Below are 25,121 nucleotides of genomic sequence, written 5' to 3'. Positions count from 1 at the left end.
CCTACCTCCCCACCTATACTCTCCTCTCCACCTATCTTCTTTTCTCTCCATCTTCGGTCCGCCTCCCCCTCTCTCCCTATTTATTCCAGTTCCCTCACCCCATCCTCCTCTCTGATGAAGGGTCTAGGCCCGAAATGTCAGCTTTTGTGCTCCTGAGATGCTGCTGGGCCTGCTGTGTTCATCCAGCCTCACATTTTATCATAGATAATGGGAACTGCAGATGCTGGAGATTCCAAGATAATAAAATGTGAGGCTGGATGAACACAGCAGGCCCAGCAGCATCTCAAGCTTTTGTGCTCCTGAGATGCTGCTTGGCCTGCTGTGTTCATCCAGCCTCACATTTTATTATCACATTTTATCATCTCAAGTTAAAGTTCGGCACTAAGTTCGCTGTTGCAGACGCTGGTACAGTACTGCAGGATTCCGAATGGAGGCAGAGTTACCGCTTAGAATTACCACGACGGCATTTGTGGCAAACAGCGTATAAGGGCAGAAGCGGGGGCGGGGGCGGGTGTGGGGGAGTCGAATATGCCAATAAGGCAAGACAGAAATCAGGTGGGACAGGCTTGCCAGAAGCAATAAAAACCAGCACAGACCAGTTTTTGTATTGTGTGTTACATCGAATTATGCAAGACCAGTGGCACAGAAGCAGGTTCAAATAGTAAAATGCTAGTTCGTGCATTTATGTTTCCGCTGGAACCTCCTCCCAGCTTTTGTATTCTCAACTTGCCGTTCTAAGCACTTTGCCTTCTCCCTCATATTTTTGTCCAATTTCCCCTTCAACACATCTGTTCGCTTCAGCCACTCCCTGTTGTGGCCAGTTCTCAATGAGCACAATCTCATCCCCTCTAATGAAATATTAACTGAACTGGACAACTGTTTCACAGATCTGGCACAAGTCTGCTTGAATACTTCTATGCAGTAACATTTACTTTTCATCTCAGAATAAGATGTTACTAATAATCACCTGGTATCAGCACTAAGAACTAAATCTAAATTTGAACTTTGTTTGGCAGGAAGACATAGTCTGGAAGAAAAACACTTAAGTAGAATAGAATTTTACCCCATTTCCGAAAGCTGATCTAAAATATTCAGTGACACACTATTATCGAAACTTTAATTTAAACATGATTTTAGTTGCCACCCTATGAGAAAGGCACCATTATGACTTGGGTACCACAATTTTAGATGGTACCTTCAGGGTCATGGAAATGCAGGGCTCTGACGCACAAAAGTTCACTTCCCACAACAAGTTATTGTGCTATGAAGGGAGAGGCATTCATGGAACACCGCATTAAGACTGAAGTCAAGCCTGTCTTGTTTGTAGTTGGAGCAGTGAAAACAGCTGCAAAGTCAGCATTGCCTGGCATTAATAACATACTGGCATTAACAACGTGATGCACAGAGACATCATAACAAAATAATCCCCCACTTCACAATGTTGAATTATAATCAAAAATATGCAAACCACTGCATGCTATAAAAAGCCTACAAACCTAAGAAACAGATTACATACTAATAGGAGGATGACGATCATACCCAAGGTCACAATTGATTATAAATAAGAACAAAAAGTTCGAGAGAAATTTAGCAGCATCTTGGGAGAGAGAAACAAAGCTAATGTTTTGAGTCCATGATGATTTGCTTTTGTTCTGAAGAAGAGTTATACCGGACTCGAAACGGTAAATTGGTTTCTTTCTCCACAGATACTGCCAGATATACTGAGTTCCTCCAGTCTGTATTTTTTTATTTCAGATTTCCAGCACACACAGTACTTAGCTTTTGTTTTCAATTGATTAGTTCACTTGGGAATAGGTACGCATTCAGTAATAGGAGTGAGTAGTACAACGTGAATCGGGCTAATGCATGACTAATCCAGGTAAGGAAGGAAAGCAAACATGAAAAACACAGGAGATATGAAGGGCAGCAGAATACAAAAAAAAAATCCTCAGGTGAAAGGACCATTTAAACCAGTCTATAATGAGAATGGAATCAGATCCAAATAGTGAATCAATTGATGAAGTCCACACAAAGCTAACCAATGTTTACTAAGTAACATAATACTAAGACCTAATTTCTTAAATTCAACTGAGCTGTGTGCAATGCCACACAGGCAAAGTCTATCCTAGCCATCAGCTGTACTGCCATCCCAACTGGATATGTTCCCAAACAAAAGAAACTCATGTTTATTTACGTTAGAGTTTCTACGGAAATTAAGTAACATATTGGCATGTTAACCTTTCTATTGCACGGTCAGTACGTTTTCATAACTGCTCAAATGTTTCATTGCATTGGATCACAGATGGAAATGCTGACTGTCGAAATATACTTGATGGAGAAGTGATTATTTTTATCAAGATAAGATAAACAAATTTGTCCCACGTCCATAACAACAATCATTGGTGAAAGGGCATCATTAAGTCGTCCATAGATGATGTGAACATATATTGTACCTTTGGGGAGCGTGTTAGTCTGAAATTAATTTGTTCACATTGATAACCAAGCTCAATTAGAAAGATCTTTCAAGAATCCGGCAGAGCCTTGGAAGAGAACACTGGAAACTATGCAAAGCATATGGTAAGCAAGGTGGTGGGAGAAGACATTCACCAGACATCTATAATTCATTAAGTAAAAGGGAGACATGAGACTCTGACTGAGATAGTTGTGGATCGCAGAGGGTTGAAACCTTCAAGTTGCTCATTAATACAGCAAACAAAAAGCTGCATTTCTTTAGTTGTGTATGAATGAACATACAGTAATCCATTCTTTTGATATCCTAAAGGTTTTTAGTACATAGTTTAAAACTTCTAGCAATTAATGTCTGCCAGGAACAAAATAAGTTAGCCAATATAGAATTACTTGATTAGTTGACATGACTTATTGACGCATTTTCTCATAAATTTTGTTTAAAGCTCTCAATAGTTTCTCCCAGCTCTGCTGACTCCAGGGAAATTTAACAGTGCTTTGCCAATGCACAATTAAAGCAAGCCAATTACAAGTTTGGAAGTGCTGATAAATTAAAACAAGCTGATTGGATGTAAAAAAAACTTGAGACTTTATTTGAATTTTAACAAAACACAGTGAGAAAGTTACACAGAAATAAGAGATAACAAGGCGTAGACCTGGATGAACACAGCAGGCCAAGCAGAATCAGAAGAGCAGGAAAGCTGACGTTTCAGGCCTAGACCCTTCTTCACCCATTTCTGAAGGATCTAAGCCCGAAACGTCAGCGTTCCTGCTCCTCTGATATTGCTTGGCCTGCTGTGTTCATCCAGCTCTACAGCTTGTTATCTTGGAGTCTCCAGCATCTGCAATTCCTACTATCTCCTTCTATCACAGTCTGTGATTCCAATATATACCCATACACACTCCGACACCACCCCCTACCGCCCCCTCGATCGTGACCCCACACCCGAGCACCAAAACATCATCTCCAACACCATTCATGACCTCATCACCTCAGGAGACCTCCCATCCACAGCCTCCAACCTCATTGTTCCCCAACCCCGCATGGCCCATTTCTATCTCCTTCCCAAAATCCACAAACCTGCCTGCCCTGGTCGACCCATTGTCTCAGCCTGTTCCTGCCCCACCGAACTCATCTCCAGCTATCTGGACTCCATTTTCTCCCCTTTGGTCCAGGAACTCCCTACCTACGTCCGTGACACCACTCACACCCTCCACCTCCTCCAGGACTTGCAAATCCCTGGCCCCCAACACCTCATTTTCACCATGGACATCCAGTCCCTATATACCTGTATTCCGCATGCAGATGGCCTCAAGGCCCTCCGCTTCTTCCTGTCCCGCAGGCCCAACTAGTCCCCACCACTGACACCCTCATCCGCCTAGCCGAACTCGTCCTCACCCTCAACAACTTCTCTTTTGACTCCTCCCACTTCCTACAGACTAAGGGGGTGGCCATGGGCACCCGCATGGGCCCCAGCTATGCCTGCCTCTTTGTAGGTTATGTGGAACAGTCCCTCTTCCGCACCTACACAGGCCCCAAACCCCATCTCTTCCTCCGTTACATTGCTGACTGTATCGGCGCCGCCTCTTGCTCCCCAGAGGAGCTCGAACAGTTCATCCACTTCACCAACACCTTCCACCCCAACCTTCAGTTCACCTGGGCCATCTGCAGCACATCCCTCACCTTCCTGGACCTCTCAGTCTCCATATCAGGCAACCAGCTTGTAACTGATGTCCATTTCAAGCCCACCAACTCCCACAGCTACCTAGAATACACCTCCTCCCACCCACCCTCCTGCAAAAATTCCATCCCCTATTCCCAATTCCTCCGCCTCCGCCGCATCTGCTCCCACGATGAGGCATTCCACTCCCGCACATCCCAGATGTCCAAGTTCTTCAAGGACCGCAACTTTCCCCCCTGTATTCCGCACCCGGCATCTTCCCCTGCAACCGCAGGAAATGCTACACTTGCCCCCACACCTCCTCCCTCACCCCTATCCTAGGCCCGAAGATGACTTTCCATATTAAGTAGGGGTTCACCTGCACATCTGCCAATGTGGTCGAGAACGCCCTTGACTGCATCACCTGCATTTCCCGCAACACATCCCTCACACCCCGCCCCCGCCTCAAACGCCCAAAGAGGATCCCCCTCGTTCTCACACACCATCCCACCAACCTCCGGATACAACGCATCATCCTCCGACACTTCCGCCATCTACAATCCGACCCCACCACCCAAGACATTTTTCCATCCCCACCCTTGTCTACTTTCTGCAGAGAACACTCTCTCCGTGACTCCCTTGTTCGCTCCACACTGCCCTCCAACCCCACCACACCCGGCACCTTCCCCTGCAACCGCAGGAAATGCTACACTTGCCCCCACACCTCCTCCCTCACCCCTACCCTAGGCCCCAAGATGACTTTCCATATTAAGCAGAGGTTTACCTGCACATCTGCCAATGTGGTATACTGCGTCCATTGTACCCGGTGTGGCTTTCTCTACATTGGGGAAACCAAGCGGAGGCTTGGGGACTGCTTTGCAGAACACCTCCGCTCGGTTCGCTATAAACAGCTGCACCTCCCAGTCGCAAACCATTTCCACTCCCCCTCCCATTCTTTAGATGACATGTCCATCATGGGCCTCCTGCAGTGCCACAATGATGTCACCCGAAGGTTGCAGGAACAGCAACTCATATTCCGCTTGTGAACCCTGCAGCCCAACGGTATCAATGTGGACTTCACCAGCTTCAAAATCTCCCCTTCCCCCACCGCATCCCAAAACCAGCCCAGTTCGTCCCCTCCCCCCACTGCACCACACAACCAGCCCAGCTCTTCCCCTCCACCTACTGCATCCCAAAACCAGTCCAACCTGTCTCTGCCTCCCTAACCTGTTCTTCCTCTCACCCATCCCTTCTTCCCACCCAAGCTGCACCTCCATCTCCTACCTACTAACCTCATCCCACCTCCTTGACCTGTCCGTCTTCCCTGGATAGACCTATCCCCTCCCTACCTATACTCTCCTCCCCACCTATCTTCTTTTCTCTCCATCTTCGGTCCGCCTCCCCCTCTGTCCCTATTTATTCCAGAACCCTCACCCCATCCCCCTCTCTGATGAAGGGTCTAGGCCCGAAACGTCTGCTTTTGTGCTCCTTAGATGCTGCTGGGGCTGCTGTGTTCATCCAACCTCACATTTTATTGTCTTGGATTCTCCAGCATCTGCAGTTCCCATTATCACCTACACCCATACACATGGTGTGTGCAAACGTGACAAGGCAGCATTACTTACCGATTGCGAGGCGAACACCCTCTTTCCCAGCTGGTTATCTCAGCTTCAAATGAGACTGTTCCATTCATCGCCATCCCATTTGCATGTGCTGCAAAGAAATCAGGACCAATTAGTTAGGAGCCTGGTTCACGTTATGAACAAAATATCTATTGACAAGACTGTATCAGCCAATAAGTTGGGCACGGGGTGACACAATTCACACCGATTTGTTTCAAAGAAAGCAAAGTTCTATTAACAAAGTAGCTCGGAGCTAGAATACAACATATGGCAAAACCACAGCATTGCTTCTTAATAAAAGCAGGGTTAATTCTCCAGGAAAAAGCAGTCATTGGTTGGTTGCTAATAGTGACAAATTCTTTGGCTGAAACTAATCCCACACACAGGCAACAGCACAGAAATCCAGATATTATAATTTGAACAGAAACAGCAGCAAATTATTCAAGAACATTTATTGTCTTATCAGGAGGCTATGTAAACACTGTACTTAGTGTACCAGTGCCAGATTGAGAGAGTCTTGCAACTTATTCTGGCGAATGAACAATTTACAGATGCACAGAGTTCACAATCTCATCCAGTCAAGAGATAATTTCAAAGTAATATGTGATTCTACAATTTATATGGTGTCAACTTCAACAGCTTCCCTATCCAAAAGGAAATATGATCAGCAATGCTTTCTGGAGAACACTCCCAACTAAAAACTTCTGACCCTCTGCAAATGGGACTCCCATATAAATGCTTTACTCAGAGGAAAACTTACATTTTGTCGTTACTCAACAATCCTTGCGGAACCAAAGAGCACAAAAGGAGTCCAGTGTACTCTGCTGGCTATAAGACAAAGCTATCATAAGTAGTCTTACTACCCAGGTCTTTCCCCATTTCCACAAACTTTTATCCCTCTGAAGTTAGGAATCAATTCATTTCTGAAGGTTTATCCTGAATCTGCTTTAACTGCCGTTTGAGACATGGATTCTGAAACATAAATTGCTACGGTATTTTTCTTTCCCATTTACCTCTGGCTCTTTTTGAAACTGATCACAAGGTGCAGGAAATCTTCCAAAATTGATAAAGCCAAAAGTTGTGATTCTCTCAGCTGCCTTTTAATGGCAGGAGCTGAAAATCCTTATATTTGGATAAACAAGATGGGTTTATTGTCTCTCCTTGAAGCAAACAGATATGAAAACACAATACTGGACCAACTGGGACTTGAAACATCAAAGACTTGCAGATGCTAGAAGTCAAAATCCAAAACAAAAATTGCTATAAAAAAAAAACTCAGCGGGTGTAGTAGCATCAGTGACACATCTACAGAACCCTAAACATTAACACCACTTTCTCTCCATGGATGCTGGCAGACCTGCTGAGGTTTTCCAGCAATGTTTGTTTTTGTTCCAGGTGGGACTTGACGCCAGGTCTCCAGGGTCAGAGACGAGGTCACTACCAATATGCCACAGAAGCCCTTGCTTTTACACAAGATATTCACAGGATGACCAATCACTTCTTCAAATGGACCTTGACTACCATGTTAAATGGAGTGTGTCTTTGCCTGCTCTATATCTATATGTAAATCACCTCATTTTCTGGTCTCCCTACATTTGGAAAGATGTTGTGAAACTTGAAAGTATTCAGAAAAGATTTACAAGAATGTTGCCCAGGGTTGGAGGGTTTGAGCTACAGACAGAAGCTGAATAGGCTGGGGCTATCTTCCCTCGAGTGTTGGAGGCTCAGGATGACCTTACAGAAGCTTATAAAATCATGAAGAGCACAGATAGGGTGAATGGCCAAGGATTTTTCCCCTCCCTAAGAGTTGGAGAGTCCAAAACAAGAGGGCATAGGTTTAAGGTGAGATCAGAAAGGTTTAAAAAAGGACCCAAGGGCCAACTTTTTCACGCAGAGGGTGGTGTGTACGGAATGAGCTACCATAGGACATGATGGAGGCTGGTATAATTACAACATTTAAAAGGCATTGAATGGGTACATGAATAGGGAAGGTTGAGAGGGATATGGGCCAAGTGGTGGCAAAGGGTTCTTGATTTATTTAGGATATCTGGTCAGCATGAATAAGGTGGATTGAAGGGTCAAATTCCATGCTGTACATCTTTATGACTCTAAGTGATTTAAAAATGTATAACTCCATTATGCACATGATTCTTGATTAATACCTTTATACAAACAAGGATAGGCAAGAGCATTCAGTGCCATATTCACATTCACTACACACTACTTAATCCATTCCAACAATAAAGATTCTGCTTCCCATGCTATTTAAACATATAGGACATGGTTGCTCATATCTTAAATGATCACATTCACCACTGCTTCAGTTTCTCGAATAGATCGTCAGCTGGCTTCCAATGGGCTATTAACGTTGTTGCCCAGACCTCTACATGAAATAGGCTCTCAACCACAGAACCTCTCTCAAAGCTAAATCAAAAGTTTGCCTCTACACACTGAGCATCTTACTTCAGAACCAAGATTGCTTAAGTCCACTAGTGACATACATTAAACTATTCTTTTACTTCCTAACATTTGCTCATAAACATCACTGGCAAAACGAGAATTCATTGCCCCTTCTTGATTCACCTTGAGCAAATGGTGAGCTACTTCCTTGAAATGCTGTAGTCTATACAACGTAGGTACACTCACAATATTGTTAAAAGGAACAAGGTTCACAATTTACAGATAGTGTAATACAATGCAGCAGCAGAGCAATCAAACATAATCACTTGCTGCTCGTACTATGAAAGCACAACAGTACATCAAATAAGGAAACCTTTACTTTGGGTTGACATCCAGAAAGAAAAAAAATGATCCCATCAAAGCCATTTCTCCATTAAATTGCACAGTTGAGTCTAATTCAATACCTCAGGAAAGGTTTAACATGTTGGCATGTTTACAGTGTCAAAGCATTACAAGTTAGAGCTCCCACTCAAATATTGAAATGTAAGCTGCACAACAAAGACAAGAAGTACATCTGAATAAAATTATAATTTGAGAAGACTTGTAACCCACTGGATTCATGGTTTTACGAATAGGAACATATAGACTGAAAGACAAGGATGCTTACGTTAAACCTTATTATGCACTGGGCAGTCCTCCCATGGAATTACGCATTCAATTTTTGGCATCACTGTCTTGCAGCAGGTGTCGAAGAGATGACCCACATGGGACCAGAGACAATGGAATTCAATTACAGGGGTGGGAACTAGAAAAGCTGTGTTTCTTCACTCTCCACCCAAAGAAGGGTTTGATCGACATGTTCAAAATTGAGGCTTTTTTTCAATGTAGGTAAGGAAAACCTGTTTCCCCTTCCAGCATCCAAAGGACACAGATTTAACATCACTGGGAAAAGAACCAGAGGGGAGATCAGGAATATTTTCCCTTAAACACAACAATCTGAAATACATTCCTTGAAAGAGTTCTGGGAGAAGGTTCAAAGATACAGCTCTTTAAAAGAAATCAAGTTCTGAATATCCCCCTGTTGTGTTATACAATTCCATTAGCTCTGCAAGAAATCCGTTGCCATGAAGATTAGGAGTTCTATACATCAGGTTGACTTCATGTGGGAAAAAGATGACCCAAGCCATTAAGAAAACATTCTTAAATCCTTGTTTGAGAGTCCAGAATTTGACTATTGCTCCAAGTACAATAAATACTGCATAAACTTTGGTTTTCTTCTGAATTGTCCTGTGAAGTGTCATAATGAGTGAAAAACAATGTAAGGGAAAAGAATATTTATACAGTATGAGATGACTGTGTTCATTGATATGGAAAATAATGGTGACCAACAGTTAACCACCAAGGTTTATTCAAAATTTAAACCAGTCATGTTTACTTTGATTGGTTAAGGTATTGTCCTGAGAAATTAACCAAAACACAGCTGTCACCTAATTTTGAGTTGAGATTGATGCACTACGTATTCATGTTCTGTCAAAGAGTGTCATATATGTGGTTCACAGTGCATATAAGAATACCAGCACTGCAGGCCCTACTTACAAGCCTAAATTACCAATTGCCAACATAATTCTTCACATAATAAGAACTATTTAGCAGATGTTATCCATTGCCAAATCACATCTTATGTTGAACACTGTGTACAGATCATATGTTCCAAGGTTGGTGGATCATACCAAACAGCAAATCTCCAAGGTGCTGACCATACCCAACCAACCTATGCTTCAAATCCTCTCAATACAGCATGCAGCATGAGATGTGATTCTTCAATAGAATAATTTTGCAAGTGCTGTCCAGAATGTACAAAGAATTACATCAACAACCAATCTTGGATTGTTAGTCAGGCTTGCAAATTAGCACACTTGGATGCAATGTTCCTTCTAAACTGCCACAGAAAAATTACAGGCAATGTTGGCAGCAAGAACTGGAAGCTGCCAACATTACCACATAGGGCCCTGTTCTTTGTGGGCAGATAGAACCTGCTCTGCACCTGTTTCGACTCAAAAAAATGTGACAGCCGTTTTCTGGCTCCTTTCTCAGATCAATCCCTTTACCAATCAGATTTGTCTTGCCTGGTTGAAAACAAAAACAGGGCAGTTAACTATTAGTCATTGTCAACTGATGCATTTGCTATGGCAGTATCTCCGCTGAAATCACTTGCTGACCAATCATACAGTATATATAGTGTTGTTCCCCTCACATTGGTATTTCTTGCAAATTATCCTGATGAGAACAAGACAAAAGACTTGAATGAGATGCACCTTTTTTCATGCTGCCAAATATGAGACTAAATCATTTGGGATTCATGGTTTCTTGATTTCCCACTTCCATGTATCTTATATTTCTTCTCCACAAAATTGTAAATTACTTTCGGGCAAATACAAATCCTTGTCAGCCAAAGATGAGGTTCAGCAACATAACAAGTTAACTTGGGCACACAATCTTTAACATGTTTCTTACCCTTCATAAAAGAACAGTGAAGAGCTAGGACAATGTCATTGATGCAAATGGCACTTGAACGCACTTATTTACAATAATCCGACAATGACAACTTTTCTTAAGCTCTTTGTGGACCGAAGAACTTTTGGACACCCAGACGTCATTAATGGTGCTAAGAAATATAAATCTATTTCCATTTTTAATTGGCTGCGGAAGAACAACAGATAACCAGTCATATGTTTCTTGATTTCAAATTAGGAACCAAAACAAACCAGAAGAGCAAGCCGAAAACGAAACGGTGGATATGAAGCAACATGGCTCAGTGCCCAATGCAGGGGATTTATTACATTCAAACGCGATTACATTGATGCAATAAATGCTGACAGATGGATTTTAACATGAATGAACATAAGGCAATACCTTCAAGAAATATGGCGGCTATGAAATTTCATCACATTGATAACTAATTCAGGCTAAAGGTATTTTAATTCACTACTCATGATTTGAATGGTATGGTACATGCAGAGTCAAGATCTTATGCAGTCTTCAGGCAAACATAAGAAAAGATGGGGATGAATGTCCCCAAATGTCCACATGTAAAGTTGTCGTAAAGCTCAGCAAACATTCTGTCTCTTTTTTTCTATTTCCATTGTAGTGTGCTTGATGCATTTTGAGGGAAGCTAGATAAACTCAAAAGGAGAAAAAGAAACATTTGGGCTAATTGGTTTAGGTGAACAGAGCTTGGAGAAGGTTGATGTAATTAAAGTCAAAGTGTTTGAAATTGAAATAAACTTTTCAGCTTTTAGATGCAATGGAGACGCTTGGGTGTGCAAGCAAAACACTGACAACAGGCCTTTGTCTAAGCTGGACTAATTTCTGGGATGTGGCGATTAGTGTACAGGGAGATAATAAGCAAACCGATCCTATATTCCACAGAATTTTCAAGAATGAAGCGATCCAACTGAAGCATCATAAAATTGTTAAAACAGGCAGCCAACCGTGGTCACAACAAATTATTATACATAGGCATAAATACAACTGGACATGCACAGAGCAACTGTTTCAAAGTATTAGACATCATTGATCTGGGTGGTGCAGTGATAGTGCTCCAACGTCTAGGCCAGAAGGTGTGGTTCAAGTCTTAGCTGCTCCAAAGGTGTGTCATAACATGTCTGAACAGGGTGATTGAACATAGCAACGTTTGACACTTTAACACCATGCAGTCAGAAGTGCTATCTTTCCCAGGTAAAATATCTTGTGGCACCAACAAAAGCAAGGGAGTCCTCTCAGTTTCCCAATTAACATTTAGCTATCAAACATCACTTTTAAAAAAAGACTAACTGCTCATTTAACACCGTGCTCTTTGTGTGACTTTGCTGCGTGCAGTTGTTTGTTTATCGACATAAAATTGTGATCTTGCTCCCTGTACACAAGAAATGCTTGGAAAGGTGAAAGCGTTTGATTACAGCTTAATGTACAGAATTCCAACATGAAATGCTTAAATGCTTATCACCAGACTGTGACTTCCTTATGTCCCAGTGTATGACCTCTTCACTCTTTGCAAAGAGTGCCCAGAACTAAATCCATCATGAAAATAGCTATTGCAGGATAAAAGAAAAAGATGCATTAGACCACAATGAGTCATTTAGAGATACATTTATCTTCCCTCTCCACTTGTACACTACAAGCACAATGGGATTTTGTAGTGACATGTACACAATTATTCTTTGTTAAAATCAACTCCCCCAAAATTTGTTGAGGGAACAATTTAAATCAAACTAAACTAAAATCTAAATAACCCAAGTTTCTATCCACTGTAAGTAAATAAAGTACACCATCAAGCCCAAGAAGCTGATGGTGGATCAGCCTTAAACACTTGCTTGGAGAGGTTTAAAGAGTATTTAACAGGAACGAAAACTGTTAAGACAGCAAGGTTTAGGGAAGAGAATTTCAGAACTTAACATCTTAGCAAATGAAAAAACTGAAAATGCTCGTGAAGTCGCATTTTGCGAGAATAGATGTTATCTTGGGTGATTGTAAGGCTAGAGAAAATTGGAGAGACTGCTGAAATATGGAGCACTGAAGTCATGTAGGGATTTGAAAACAAGGATGAGGAATGTACTGAAGGAGGAAAGATTAAACTACGGACAGATGTTGTTCATCGATGAGTAGAAGGATGACAGCTACCAGTAGAGGCCTTGTGGCGCAGTGGGAGCGATATTGTCCCTACCTTTGGGCTAGAAGATCTAGGTTCAAGGTCAGCACGGTGGCTCAGTGGTTTGCGCTGCTGCCTCATTGCACCAGGGACCCAGGTCTGATTCCAATCTTGGGCAACTGTCTGCATGGAGCTAAGCACATTCCTTCTCAATCCCCTGCCCCTGACGTCCATGGCCTCCAGATACTTCAGTTCCTCCCACAGATCAAAGATGTGGATTACCCATGCTAAATTGCTCATAGTTTGCAGAAACATGCAGGAGAGTGGATTAGCCATGACAAATACAGGATTACAAGGACTGGATAAGGAGGGTGGACCTGGATGAGATGGTCTTTGGATGGTCAGTATGGGCTTGATGGGCCAAATGGCCTGTTTCCACACTGTAGAGGCCCAGACGTGCCTCGACGCATCTGAGCAGATTGATCAAAACAATTTTAAAAAGTTGCCAGTGGGAACCTCATTGCACTGCAGCAGTAGTGTTCCTACCCTGGACCAGGAGGCCAAGGTTCAAACAGCACCTACCCCAGAAGCAAGTAACAGCATTCCTGAACAGGTTGATTAGAAAATACCTATAAGTTATCACCCTGGGAAAGTAAAATAACAGAGGTTGGCCACTACATCCTCACTCTCTGCAAAGAGTGCACGGCACTAAATCCATTATGAAAATAGCTGTTGCAGAGTTAAAAAGAAATGCATTAGACAACAAAGGAGTAAATCTGCAGTTCCCATTATCTCTGAAAGAATTCCTTTGGAACTGGTTCCGAGGAAGTGGGACGGATCCAACTCGTTCATGTCAACCAGATATCCGAAATTAATCTTATCCCATTTGCCAATATTTGGCCCACATCCGTCTAAACCCATCCTATTCGGTACCCATTCCAGATGCCTTTTAACTCTCACTGAAAACGGTACTTGGGTATGCAGTTAATGTTGCACTCTAAATAAATGTGAAACTGAGTAAAGATTGGCAATAGTATCCTCCATTGCCAACTGATTTTTTGAGGTTGGAACAATATTTCACTCAGCCATTCAAGCCTCTTAGCTTATAGCTGATCTGTATCACAACTCTATTCACCAACTTTGATTCACTAACCCTTAATATCAAAGGATATCAAAAAAAAATCTAGCCATCTTAGTTATGGAACTCGCCATTTACTTGCGCCTCCTTAGCCTCAACTTCCTAATGGGTGAGAATACCAGATTTTCAGTACCCTTTGTGTGAAGCACTTTAAAGTATTGCCTTTTTAAAAAAAAATCCTCACAATGTGGTAACAGACCATTTGGCCCAACAAGTCCACAGCAAACCTCCAAAGAGCATCTCACCCAGACCCACCCCCTTACTCTATTCCTGTAACCCTGCATTTCCCACGTCTAATGCACCTAACCTATACATCCCTGCTTGCTCTGGGCAATTTTGCATGTCTCATCCACCTGACCTGCAACTTTTAGACCGTGGGAGGAAACCGGAGCAATTGGCGGAAACCAGACATGGGGAGAATGTGCAAACTCCATACAGACAGCTGCCAGAGGGTGAAATGAAACTTGGGTCCCTGGCACTGCAGGGCAGTGGTGCTAACCAGTGAGCCAGCGTGCTGCGCCAAAAATAAAAACATGCTTTTGTGGCTTTTCAATTTATGCTTGACCGAACAGAGGCAATAACACCATATTTTAAAAGGGATCAATAATCTATCCGGCATCAGAAACAAGAAGGCTAATTTGTTGACATGTGGACCCTGATTCTCCATTGCAAAACTTAATTATAAATTTTAAATTGATGTGTCATACAGTTATAGAGATGTACAGCAAGGAAACAGACCCTTCAGTCGTCCATGCCGACCAGATATCTTAAATTAATCTAGTCCCATTTTCCAGGATTTGCCCATATCCCCCCCGAAACCATTCCTCTTCATGTACCCATCCAGACGCCTTTTAAATGTTCTAACTGTAGCTGCCTCCACCACCTCATTTCATACAAGCACCACCCTCTGTATAAATAAAAATGGCCCCTCAGGTTCTTTTTAACTCTTTCCGCTCTCACCTTAAAACTATGCCCTTTAGTTTTGGACTCTACTACAAGAGGGGGACAAGACATTGACTATTCACCCTATCCATACCCGTCAGGATTTAATGAACCTCCACAAGGTCATCCCTCAGCCTCCAATGCCTCATGTAAAATAGCCCCAGCCTATCCCTATAGCTCAAACCCTCCTTATTAATCTTTTCTGAACTCCTTCAAGTTTCATAACATCTTGGTCAAGATATGCTACACGGCTTGCAACAATCCAGGTTTTTATAAACTGAATTCAAATTTCATTATCTATCACAGTGGGATTCGAACGCACGGTCCCAGAACATCAGCGCAATTTCTTGATTACCAGTGTAGTGACAAGACCACACTATCACCTCCCCACAGTTTGCCTAGCATCCAATATTGGACGAGCAGAAATTGCCTCAAAACACTTGGAAAGCTGAACTGATCGTTTTTGGTTCACATCTACAAACTTGATTCTCTGGTCAACGCTTTCATTCAAGTGTCTCGTCATCTCTCCCAACATCTCCTTTTGCAGCTGGATGTCAATTTTTTTTTCCATCGCTTCAGTTAATCCTTAGAATATTTTGTTATTAAAAAATGTGCATCGTAAGTGTAAGTGTAAGTTGCTGTGTTTCTTGGAGAAAAATGCAAGTTTATGTGGGAAGAGAAGGGTAATATTTGAACCAGGCATTAAAAACAGAAAATACTGATAGAAACAGACCTAACGTTTTGAGCCGAAAGACTCTTCAGAAGAGTTTCTCCAGCAATTTAAATCTGCATTTCAAATTTCCAGCATCCACAATATTTTGTTTTTATTCAACTAGATATTACACAAATAGAGCGAGTACAGCCATGATGGACTGAATGGCCTACTTCTCTACCTTGATTCTACAGCTTTATTTACCAAACTTATCAAGCATAGTTTGTTCAACTTTTACCTTCATTTAGACCATGTCCAAATTCAAGCAAACTCCATCTTTAACCTCTTACGTACAAGCCTAGAAAGCAAGCATCAGCAAAACGTCAGATCTGATATTCACCAACTGGATATCTGCATTTCTGAATAAAGGTCACAGGCTAACAATGAACAGTTGGATGCAAGTTATGCTGTTTTATTCTGATCTTCAAACCCAGGGACTCAGAAACCCATGTCCTCCCCTCAGGTGACCTCTACTAACTAATTTTCTCTGACAAAACGGAACATCAGCCTTTATTTCAAAGGAAATGAAGTATAAAAGTAGGAAGGTAATAAGAACTGCAGATGCTGGAGAATCCAAGATAACAAGGTGTGGAGCTGGATGAACACAGCAGGCCAAGCAGCATCTTAGGAGCACAAGAGCTGACGTTTTGGGCCTAGACCCTTCATCAGAAATGGGGGAAAGAGGAAATGGGTTCTGAAATCAATAGGGAGAGAGGGGCAGACGGATTGAAGATAGATAGAGGAGAAGATAGGTGGAGAGGAGACAGACTTGTTAAAGAGGCGGGGGTGGAGCCAGTAAAAGGTGAGAGTGTGTAGGTGGGGAGAGAGGGAGGAGATAGGTCAGTCCAGGGAGGACAGGCAGGTCAACGTGGCAGGATGAGGTTAGCAGGTAGGAAATGGGGGTGGGGCTTGAGGTGGGAGGAGGGGATAGGCGAGAGGAAGAACAAGTTAGGGAGGTAGGGATGAGTTTGGCAGGTTTTGGGATGCGGTAGGGGGAGGGGAGATTTTGAAGCTTGTCAAATCGACATGGGAACCCTGCAGCCCAATGGTATCAATGTGGATTTCACAAGCTTCAAAATCTCCTCTTCCCCCACTGCATCCCAAAACCTGCCAAACTCATCCCTACCTCCCTAACTTGTTCTTCCTCTCACCTCTCCCCTCCTCCCACCCCAAGCCGCACCCCTATTTCCTACCTGCTAAACTCATCCCGCCCCCTTGACCTGTCCATCCTCCCTGGATTGACCTATCCCCTCCCTACCTACACTCACCTTACTGGTTTCATCCCCACCTCTTTAACTTGTCTGTCTCCTCTCCACCTATCTTCTCCTCTATTCATCTTCAATCCGCCTCCCCCTCTCTCCCTGTTTATTTCAGAACCCAATTCCCCCCTCCCTTCCCTGATGAAGGGTCTTGGCTCGAAACGTCAGCTTTCCTGCTCCTCTGATGCTGCTTGGCCTGCTGTGTTCATCCAGCTCCACACCTTGTTATCTTAAAAGTAGGGAGGCTTTGCTAAAACCATACAACGTACTTGTCACAGCACAGCTGGAATACTGGAATTCTGGGTTCCTTATGTCAGGAAAGTTATTGTTGGATTAGAGGCAATCCAGAGAAGATTCACTAGGCTGGTTAGAAATATGGAGGGACCATTTTATGATGAGAGGTTGAGCAAGTTGGGCCTCAACTCATTGGAATTTAAAAGAACGACATGATCTTATTGAAATATACAAGATTCACAGTCGACTTGATAGGTTAGATGCTCAGAACTGTTTCCCTTTGTGGGAGAATCACAACAGCATAATCTCAGACTGAGGGTTCACAAGTTTAAGACACAGATAAGAAGGAATTTCTGAGGGACATTGCTAGAGTAAATAGACAAAGTTTTTTCCTAAGGGTAGGGGATTCCAAAACTAGAGAGCATAGGTTTAAGGTGAATGGAATAAGATTCAAAAGGGACCTAAGGGGCAGCTTTTTCATGCAGAGGGTGGTGTGTGTATGGAATAAGCTGCCAGAGGAAGTGGTGGAGGCTGGTACAATTACAACATTTAAAAAGGCATCTGGATGGCAACATGAATATGAAGCGTTTAGAGGAATATGGGCCAAATGCTGGCAAATGACACTAGATTTATCTGTGGTATCTGGTCGGCATGGACGAGTTGGACTTCAGAGTTTGTTTCCATGCTGTATATCTTTGTGACTAGTGAATCTGAGAAATTCTTCACTCCAAAGCTTATTGGAGCCTGGGCTGTGAAATATATTCAATGCCAAGATTGACAGATTTGATTGATTTATTGATTTCACATGTACTGAGATACAGTACAAAGTGTTTTGTGTGCTCTACAGGCAGATCATATCATATAAAGTGCATCAGCTGCAGAGAAGGTGCAGAGAGAGAGAGAGAGAGAGCCTTTTAAAAGTCTGATAACATTGGGAAAGAAGCTGTTCTTAAATCTGCTCATACATGAATCCAAACTTTCATATCTTCTGCCCAACGGAAGACAGTAAGGGAGTCAAAGGTTATCAGGAAAAGGCAAGAAAGTGAGTATTATTAGATCAGCTATGATCTCAAGGAATGTGGAACAGATTTGATAGGCTGAATGGCCTAGTTCTGTTCCTTCATCTTTTGGACAGAACCAATGGCAGCATCAATCCCTGACCGACTGTGCTACAGATTGCAATTCAATCAGCCATGCTGAGCTGCTTAAGGCAACAGTGCCAAGTTTACAGGCTGATACACACTGTTCTCTACCCATCGAACATGAAGGTCTTAAATATACTCTCAGAATCAGGTTCACCATCATCCCATACCAGTGGCCCTTTTGCAAAAAGAACTTCAGTAAAGTGAGCAACATCTCTTATCTCAGAAAATAAGTTCTGAAGTGGACCTGCAAACTGCTTAGATGATTTTAAACACAGAGAATAAAGCTTTTAACTTGGTGCCCAGTTGATATGAAACCACAAGAGAAAATTGCAAGTAAGCAATGAGTCCCTAGTGTCCATTATTTTTGTAAACAAATCTGAAACCATTTGCCAGCTCCAATAGGCCACTTTAAGCATGATAATACAACACAGGGAATATTTTAAAAAGGAGTGAGGCTCATAGGCTATATGCAGGTACGAAGTTCAAATTTAAAATACTTTAACATTAACTGCTGTTTTACAAGTTAATGGGTGCTGTTCATTTCCTCCTGTCAGCAATTCAGGGTCAACAACGTCGGTCAAACAGGGTAACTTATCCCGTATTTCCCGCAACTTTCCTCCGTTTATAACTAAAGCCAAGTATCACAGAGGAAAGATCTGACCCCTTTGGTTCGATTGAGCCTCAGAAGACAAATCTTTTATCAAGGTCACAAATCTCGAACGGCTGGCCGCCGCCGCCTCGCCTCCTTTGGCTCGGATTCTTACTGGGGGCCCAGGTCTGATGCGAGGCCTCGATATCCGAAAATAAAGTGCGGGACGAAGAACAAAAAAAAATAAACATAGTCTTATATAAAAGAAAATTAAAAATAAAATAAAAGCAACAGCTAAATAATCGAAAGTTAAAAACAAAAATAAATTCAAATTGACGATTCCCTGGTGCCGCGGTTTCAGGGATAGGGGTTGAGGGAGCAGAAATGTAACACTTCTGGGTCATTTATCAAACTTTGTTTTAGATTTTCTCCACGGGAAGGGGGCTTTTAAAATGTTTTAAAGAAACTTTTTTGGTACTTACTGTACATCTTCGCCGGCAGGTGACTCCAAATCTCCTCCCCACGCCCCCCCCCCCCCCCCAGAAAAAAAAACTTTTTATTTGCAAAAATGTTTCCAAAGAGACAATCAATCGGATACAATGTTTCCCGATCGAGACCAGCCACAGTCAGAAACCACGAGTCTCCACGATGTAGCCGGTAGAGGAGCAGAAGTGAACGGGAGAGAACCAGCTCTCTCCATCTGCTTCCCCAGACCCTCCCAGTACCGGCACCAGCAGTGAGAAGCCGCAAGCGATTCGCTCTGGTTCCTGCTTTGAGTCAGAGACAGAGCAAGCGGTGTAGTATCCACCCGGATACTATCAACCCACCCCATCCTCTAGACCCCACTGATGACTATTATTTCCATTTTTATCGTTTCTTGAAATGCAATATCGCCACTCATCACTGCGTGTTGTGGCGGGTAAGAGAAAGGGGTAAGTTTTCAGAAAGTTTTCTTTCTGAAGCAATCATGCCACCTGCAGTCCACATTGTTCCAATGAAAATAATCTCTCTGTATTGTGGTTGCTAAAGATGGTCAATCCCGTTGAAATTGGGACCAGTGATCGAACTTTATTTGTCCTCAGGTCAATTACTCTGAATTTTGCAAGAGAGTGCATTTGTTTATTTTTAAAGACCGAAAGAATTGCGATTGCTGTAAAACAAACAAATTGCTGGAAAAGCTCAGCAGGTCTGGCAGCATCTGTGGAGAGAAATCAGAGTTAACGTTTCAGGTCGAGCGACTCTGAAGAAGTCACTCGACCTGAAACGTTAACTCTGGTTTCTCTCTACAGATGCTGCCAGACCCGCTGAGTTTTTACAGCAATTTCTGGGTTTTTTTGCTTTTGTTTTTTGTTCAGTTTCTCCAACAAATTTGACAACACAACGGGTCTCAAACTTCTCTCAGTCAATAAAATAACTTCTCAAGGGCAACACGCACTGTTAACGTTGCGTCGCAAAATTGCTGGATTGTCTTTCCTATTAAAATGCAACTTTAATAACTATTAGTAGCTTTAATAACTATTAAAGTGCAATCAATGACGAATTAGAGAGATCTCCTCAACTTGTATTCACCACCAAACCCTCACCACCCCCGACCAAATACATAGGACTATTTAAAAAGCTGAAAGTATATCTTGGGATCTTAGAAATAGAGCTTGGAATAAAGAAAATCTTAGGAGCACAAAAGCTGATGTTTCGGGCCTTCGCCCTTTTCTGCTGAAGGGTCTAGGCCCAAAACATCATCTTTTGTGCTCCATAGATACTGCTTGGCCTGTTGTGTTCATCCAGCCCCACACTGTTGTCTCAGATTCTCCAGCATCTGCAGTTCCCATTGTCTCTGACTCAACATTGTTGTGGCACTCGTAGTTGACATTCGAACCATTGTTATTTTTGCAGAAAATTCTACACCAAAGAGTGTAATACATAAATTTATTAAATAGTGGAAAATAAAATAACAAACTAACAATTTAGGGTGAGCAAGAGATACAATCTGATATGCAATTGGCCTCAGCTTGGAGAATGGTTTGCTCCCCAACCCTTAGCATTACAATTGAGCAAGCTTGACCTGGACTTCGAAAAAAGAATTGCAAGTTTTCTTATTTGCCTTGTTGAAATTACAATAGCGTCTACATTTTTAAAATAACTTATTTGTTTGTTAAGAATCACAGAATCCCACAATTGCTGCAGTGCAGAAAGTCATTCTGTCTAGGCCCGAAACGTCAGCTTTTGTGCTCCTGAAATGCTGCTGGGCCTGCTGTGTTCATCCAGCCTCACATTTTATTACCCTGCTACTTTGTGCACCTGTGAATGAACAATATGACTTCGTGCTATTCTCCAGCCTACTCTGTGCCTTGTTTATATTCAAATAGTTATCCAATTTCTTCTCAGATGGCTCAATTGAACCTGTCTCAGCCATATTTACAGGCATTGCATCCGACATCTAACTACTCACTGTGGGCAAGTGTTTTTTTTCACCTGGCTTCTGCTTCTTGAAGCCTGCTTTGAGATGGACAGTGGGGTCATGAAAATATAAATTCAATTCTGCCATTTTCTGGTCCTGGCATTTAACTCAGCCATTCCAGAACAGAAGTTGAAGAATTGCAATCGTTTCTGCACCTCCTAAACTGTTCCTTGAAACCCAGTAAACATTTTCTAACTTTCCTTTCCTGTTTCTTATTTCTCCCTCCCACACCCCTTGGCCTGACCATAATGCAATCTAGAAATGTAGAAACAGGAGTCGGCCATTCAGCCCTTTCAGCCTGTTCTGCATTCAACATGATCATGGCTGATTTGTGGCCGAACTCCTTATACTCGCCTTTTGCCCAAATCTCTTAATACATTGCTTAACAAAATGTATTTTTCTTTCTTTCTTGTTTTGAATCTGATAAATCTCTAATTGATTCAATTTTTTTCTCAATCCTTTGCCTGTTTCTTGTTCTGTGCTTAAATCCGATTAAATGAGAAGATAACATAATTTCTCCCATTGTGCACCAGGCAGGGTCCCAGATGCTCTGTTGCTGTCATAATTTTCAGCACAGCACATCGTTCAAACTGAGGGGGAAATTAATGCAAAAAATTGGGGCATGGGGAGATGCCACGCTTCTACAAATTCTAGGTGATTAAATCAACTTTCAAAGTTAATGATACTTGCAAAAGAGAAGAAAATCAAAAACATATTTTGTCTTGGTATTTTTCCAGAAAAAAAATCTGAAGATAAATCTTTAAATAAAAATTTTCCGGGAGAGGATCTGCTGAACATCCAACATGAAAGGGAGAAGATGTGTGAGCAGCTGCTGGGGACTGTAAGGGCAAGTGCTTCCCCCAGATTAACATGGAGAAAAGTAGGGGAACCCTTCACGTTTAGTTCCCCTCCCATTGACAGGAGGCTAATGCAAGGGAAATGTTTAATGCCTTGACCAAGGCAAAGTAGTTCAACATTTTCAGAGCCACAGTCATTACCTTTTATCAAGAGTACAAAAAGAGCCTTTTTGAAGGGAAGGTTAAGCTGATTGTTGTTCATGTCATTAAAAAAAGCATGTCCAAAGGTAAGACTGTAATTAAATCGGCAGTGGGAGGCATCCTTTCTCCTCTGATGAATTTGACAACTTATTTTTAACTGAACTGAAGTTTCAATGCTTGAAAACATGCCTCACGTATTTAACAACATTTTTCATGGAGATCGATATTTTCAAGAAGGAGATACATATCGATGTTGCCACTGAAGGGACCAAGGGGTGTGGGGGAAGGTTGGATGAGGGTATTGAGTTCGATGATCAGCCGTGATCACAATGAAAGGCAGAGCTGGCTCAAGGGATTGAATGGCCTACTCCTGCTCCTATCTTCTATGTTTCTAAGGCAGGGCCTACCTGTTTTCTCTTCACAGAGGTAGTTAACATTTCTCATTGAATGTGGGTGCAGTTTGGGGGCAGGGGTCCCCTTTCATAAAGGACCATAAAGATAGGCTCTTGCTGTCCAAGGTTTTCACAATGCAGCTGCTGTCACTTCTCTCATGGTTGGAGCCAAATCTATGAATGTCAATGTTTCTTGGTTTGCCTTTCAGCCACACAACTTCAAGGTAAGGGGGGATATTTGTGAAACTTATGCGATTCACAGGCTGCATGTTGAAAACCATAATTTCCTAGGCGGCCCAGTAAAGAAAATTATAATAGGAATAAGCTAATGCTGCAAATGACAAGATAGAAGCATTTACAATCATCAAGTGTCAAGTGGATGACTCATCTTGCCCTTCTCCTGAGGTTTCCAGCATCACAGAGGCCAGTCTTCATCCAATTTGATTCTCTCTGGTGATAATCAAGAAAAGGCTGAAGGTACTCAACACTGCAAAGGCTGTAGGCCCTGACAACAGTCCTGAAACAAGTTCTGAAGATTTGTGCTCAAGAACTAGCTGCACGCCTAGCCAAGCTGCTCCAGTACAGCTACAACTGTGGTTACCATCCCAACATGTGGAAAGTTATCACGGTACATTCTATGCATAAAAATCAGAACAAATATAGTCCAACCCAGATTAGTAACCCATCAATCTATTCTAGATCATCAACAACGCGATGAAAGGGATAATTGACAGTGCTATCAAGCGACACTCACAAATAAATAATCAACACCCTTTTGTGGTTGCATTTGGCTTCTGACCTCGTTACAGACTTTACCCAAATGTAGACCAAACAGCTGAACTCCAGAGGTAAGGTGAGCATCAATGGTGGAGGGAGTGGATGGAGTACCTATCAAGTGGGCTGTTTTTTCCTGGTGGTGTCAGTTTCTTAAATGTTGTTGGAGCTACACTCATCCAGGCAACTGGGGACAATTTCATCAATTTCCTGACTTGTGCCTTGTAGATGGTGGACAGGCTTTGGGGACTCAGCATGTCATTCTTGAAATGACTCCAGTAAAGATAATATTTAAGACCTCTATACTATTAGGTCAAATGACATGATATGGTGATGACATAATGAGCATGTCTCTTAAAGGCCTACTGTATACTGGCTGGAATATATCGCACAATATAAGCCACACACCATCTTGCCTTGGAACTATATCACCGCTTGCTGGGTCAAAATTATGGTCCTCTCTGTCTAACAGCATTAATGGGTTTACCAAGACTGTAGTGGATCAAGGAACTGGCTGACCACCAGCTTTTTGAGGGCATTAGAGGGTCAGTAATAAATGTTGACCAGTGATGGTGATCCCCTGTGAACAAATACAAACATACAAATTCGGGGCAGGCATAGGCCATTCAGCGCCTTTTGTCTGTCTGCCATTTATTAGCGGCCTGATTGTGGCCTAAAACTCACAAAACTGCCAGCCCAGATAATCATTGACACTCGTTAGTCAAGAATCTACCTGTTCTGCCTTAAAAGCATCCTGGGGAAGAGGGAAGATCATTCCAAAGACCAAAGACTCTGAGAATAAACATTCATGCTCACCACCATCTTCAATGGAAGACACTTTAAGCTCAGTGCCTAATTCTAGTCTCTCCCCTGAGGGAAAACATCCTTTCTGCATCCATCCTGTTAACTCCCTCAGAATCTGACATGTTTTAATAATATCAACTCTCATTCTCTTAAATTCCAATGGATCAGGTCCACCTTACCCAAACTTTCCTTATCAAATCCCAGTTATCAATCAAGTGTACCTTCTCTGAGCTGATTCTGACAGATCTAGATATTTTCTTAAATAAGGATAACAAAACTGTACACAGATGTGGCCTCACTAATGTTTTAATTTAGCTGCAGTAAATCATCCTTAGTTATATATTCCATCCCCTGTGCAATAAAAGGACAACATTCCATTTGCCTTCCTAATCACATCTGTGTCTGTGCACTAATGCTTTTGTAGTCCATTTGACAGCAGACAGATGCCTTTGTGCCCCTCTCCATTTAAGTAGGCCAATGGTTGGAATGAATTGCCTTTTTCCATGTTGTGCATCAAATGTGAAATTGACTGTTATGTGCTTTGCATCATTGTAACCTTTTGTTCTTCTCACAGGTCAATCCCAAGACACTGAGGCTGAGCAGTAGGAACAGGAGAAATGAGAGGACCAGAAGCATGAAGAGGAGAATATCTACAATGGGAGGATAGGGAAGGAGTGTGGCACAGCGACACAGTAAATGCTGTCCCCATGCCCCATCATAGGGGTGCTGATGTGATAGGGGTGCCGAACTGTGACCAACTTTTCTGTATCCCTCTGAGAACCAACTGTCACCTCTGTCTCCCAATCCCTCTATCCTCTTTGAGAGGCACATGAGTCTACTCTCTCTCTCTCTCTCTCTCTCTCTCTCTCTGCCTCTATC

General features: G+C 42.4%; 1 protein-coding gene across 3 annotated transcripts in view; it reads right to left on the bottom strand.

Moving 5' to 3' along the window:
- Positions 1-19,343, bottom strand: part of gpsm1b (G protein signaling modulator 1b) — a 233,111-nt gene extending 213,768 nt beyond the window's left edge. The window contains exons 1-3 of one of the 3 annotated variants that reach the window (XM_048559204.2): positions 19,299-19,343; positions 15,828-15,887; positions 5,753-5,840 (exon numbers count right to left, since the gene is read on the bottom strand). In XM_048559204.2, the coding sequence (XP_048415161.1) occupies positions 5,753-5,826 (74 nt within the window). In that variant the 5' untranslated portion in view covers positions 5,827-5,840; positions 15,828-15,887; positions 19,299-19,343. Of the gene's footprint in view, positions 1-5,752; positions 5,841-8,816; positions 9,092-15,827; positions 15,888-19,298 lie in introns of those variants that run through there. The other 2 variants (XM_048559206.2, XM_048559205.2) reach the window with 2 other exon arrangements.
- Between the last annotated feature and the right edge of the window lie 5,778 nt (positions 19,344-25,121).

This window comes from Stegostoma tigrinum, chromosome 29, assembly GCF_030684315.1.
Source record: "Stegostoma tigrinum isolate sSteTig4 chromosome 29, sSteTig4.hap1, whole genome shotgun sequence".
Taxonomy (NCBI): domain Eukaryota; kingdom Metazoa; phylum Chordata; class Chondrichthyes; order Orectolobiformes; family Stegostomatidae; genus Stegostoma; species Stegostoma tigrinum.
Note: the sequence above shows the minus strand (reverse complement) of the source record. Positions and strands in the feature narration are given on the sequence as shown.